Here is a 2,216-nt window from a genome sequence, read left to right on the forward strand (position 1 = left end):
GCACTGGAAAAACTTTTTTATTAAATTTACTTTTAGCCCAAATTCGCAAAGACAAAGGAATAGCTGTTGCTGTAGCTTCCTCTGGAATTGCAGCGACGCTGCTCGATGGTGGCCGCACGGCACATTCAGTACTTAAACTCCCATTAAATTTACATCATGAGGAAATTCCAGTGTGTAACATCACAAAAAACAGCGATCGTGGCCGAATGCTACAGCAATGCAAGCTGTTGGTGTGGGATGAGTGCACAATGTCGCATAAAAAAGCGATCGAGGCGCTCAATCAGACTCTGAAAGATATCAGAAGTAACCCGAGTTTAATGGGTGGGATGGTAGTGCTGCTTGCTGGTGATTTTCTACAGACACTACCTGTCATTACTAGAGGCACTCCAGCAGATGAGATAAATGCATGTTTGAAAGCGTCTACATTATGGGTGCATGTAAAAAAAATTGTCTCACTAAAAACATGCGAGTACAACTACATAATGATACGCAATCGGGGCAATATGCAGCTGCTCTATTGAAAATCGGTGAAGGTCGAATGACTACGGACGCTAACGGCATGACTACATTAAATCAAGAATTTTGTAATGCTGTCCAAAACTTGGAAGATCTTAAAAACAACGTCTATCCCGGTTTAGAATATAACATGAGGAATAGAGAATGGCTGTGTGAAAGGGCAATATTAGCACCGACCAATGAAATCGTGGGAAAGATCAATGAAAGAATGATGTCACATGTGCAAGGCGATGTTGTCGAATATTTGTCAGTAGATATTGTCATGGACAGTGAACAGGTGACGTCTTATCCTACCGAGTTTCTAAACTCTTTAGAGCTGTCAGGAGTGCCGTCTCATAAGCTGAGACTGAAAGTTGGGGTTCCAGTTTTATTAATGAGAAATCTCGAAGCGCCGAGACTATGCAACGGGACTCGATTGCAAATTACGCAGCTAGGACGCAATATTATTGGAGCAATTATAATGACAGGTATAGCTAAAGATGAAGAAGTTTTGATTCCACGCATACCCATGATCCCTACAGATTTACCGTTTCAGTTTAAAAGAATCCAGTTTCCCCTCAAACCAGCCTTCGCAATGACCATTAACAAAGCGCAAGGGCAAACACTTAAAGTAGCAGGTGTCCATTTAGAGAAAAACTGTTTTTCGCATGGCCAACTGTACGTGGCCTGCTCGCGAGTGTCGAGTCCAAACAATCTCCACATTTTAACAAATGATAACAAAACAGCAAATGTTGTGTACAAAAATGTTTTAAATTAGGTCATTTAAAAATATTTTTGTACACAACGTGAGGCTGGCCCCTGTAAGAGTCTCTTAGACATAAAGGACCAGGATTGACAAAAACTAATTTCACGCGGGCGAAGCCGCGGGCGGAAGCTAGTATTAATATAAATAATATATAATCCACACTCTATCACTAATCTTCGTCGACTATGCGACAAGGAACAGTTTCAATAATGTCGCAGCGATGTAGTCCGACATCGCCCGTTGTCTCCGGGAACACTGTCCCTCGATAAATGTTCCTAGTGGGAACGAGGCTTTAGTCTTGCCTTTGTGGTTTGTTTATTAACATTGCACATTGATTCTTGGCTGACTACAGACAAATAGATCATTTAAGGAAGTATGATACACTTATCCTTTCCTTAGTTTCTATATCACCTAATCCAGAAGTTGTTCAATAACGAACCCTATTCTTTTACTTATAACTCACAGAATGGCAGGCTAATGGACGGGTATTGATTAGGCGCATTCATTACAAGTACCTTTGTAAGATCCGCCTTTCGAACACCTCTTACAAATGGCGTAGATTGAACAAACTATACCTATCTACAATAATATAATGCCTGTTTTCTCAGGAAGGATGAATAAACTAGTATTACTAGTATACTCGAGATAATAATACTAGGTACATCTAAGTACAAACCCTAAGCGTGTAGCGACAAAACATTAAGGAACATTTTTTATACGTGGAAAATATATTAATAATATATAATACTAGCTTCCGCCCGCGACTCCGTCCGCGCGGATGTCGGTCTTCACGTAGAAGTTTTATTTCACCATTTTGAGTAACTCTGACAATGACATCTTATAAATATATATTGGACCCAAATACGGCGAGGCCCATATAAATTAAGGAGATCCCTCAATTGAACTACTGCTATTAAGTTGCGTTCTGTAGAATAAAACTGAAAAATAAAGTTTT

General features: G+C 39.9%; 1 protein-coding gene across 1 annotated transcript; it reads left to right on the forward strand.

Moving 5' to 3' along the window:
- Window positions 1–463: 463 nt before the first annotated feature.
- On the forward strand, window positions 464–1,882 carry LOC118275784 (uncharacterized). The gene is made up of 2 exons (XM_050702937.1): window positions 464–1,173; window positions 1,870–1,882. The coding sequence occupies exons 1-2, from the start codon at window positions 464–466 to the stop codon at window positions 1,880–1,882; spliced, it is 723 nt and encodes a 240-aa protein (XP_050558894.1).
- Window positions 1,883–2,216: the final 334 nt, after the last annotated feature.

This window comes from Spodoptera frugiperda, chromosome 23 (assembly GCF_023101765.2).
Source record: "Spodoptera frugiperda isolate SF20-4 chromosome 23, AGI-APGP_CSIRO_Sfru_2.0, whole genome shotgun sequence".
NCBI lineage: Eukaryota > Metazoa > Arthropoda > Insecta > Lepidoptera > Noctuidae > Spodoptera > Spodoptera frugiperda.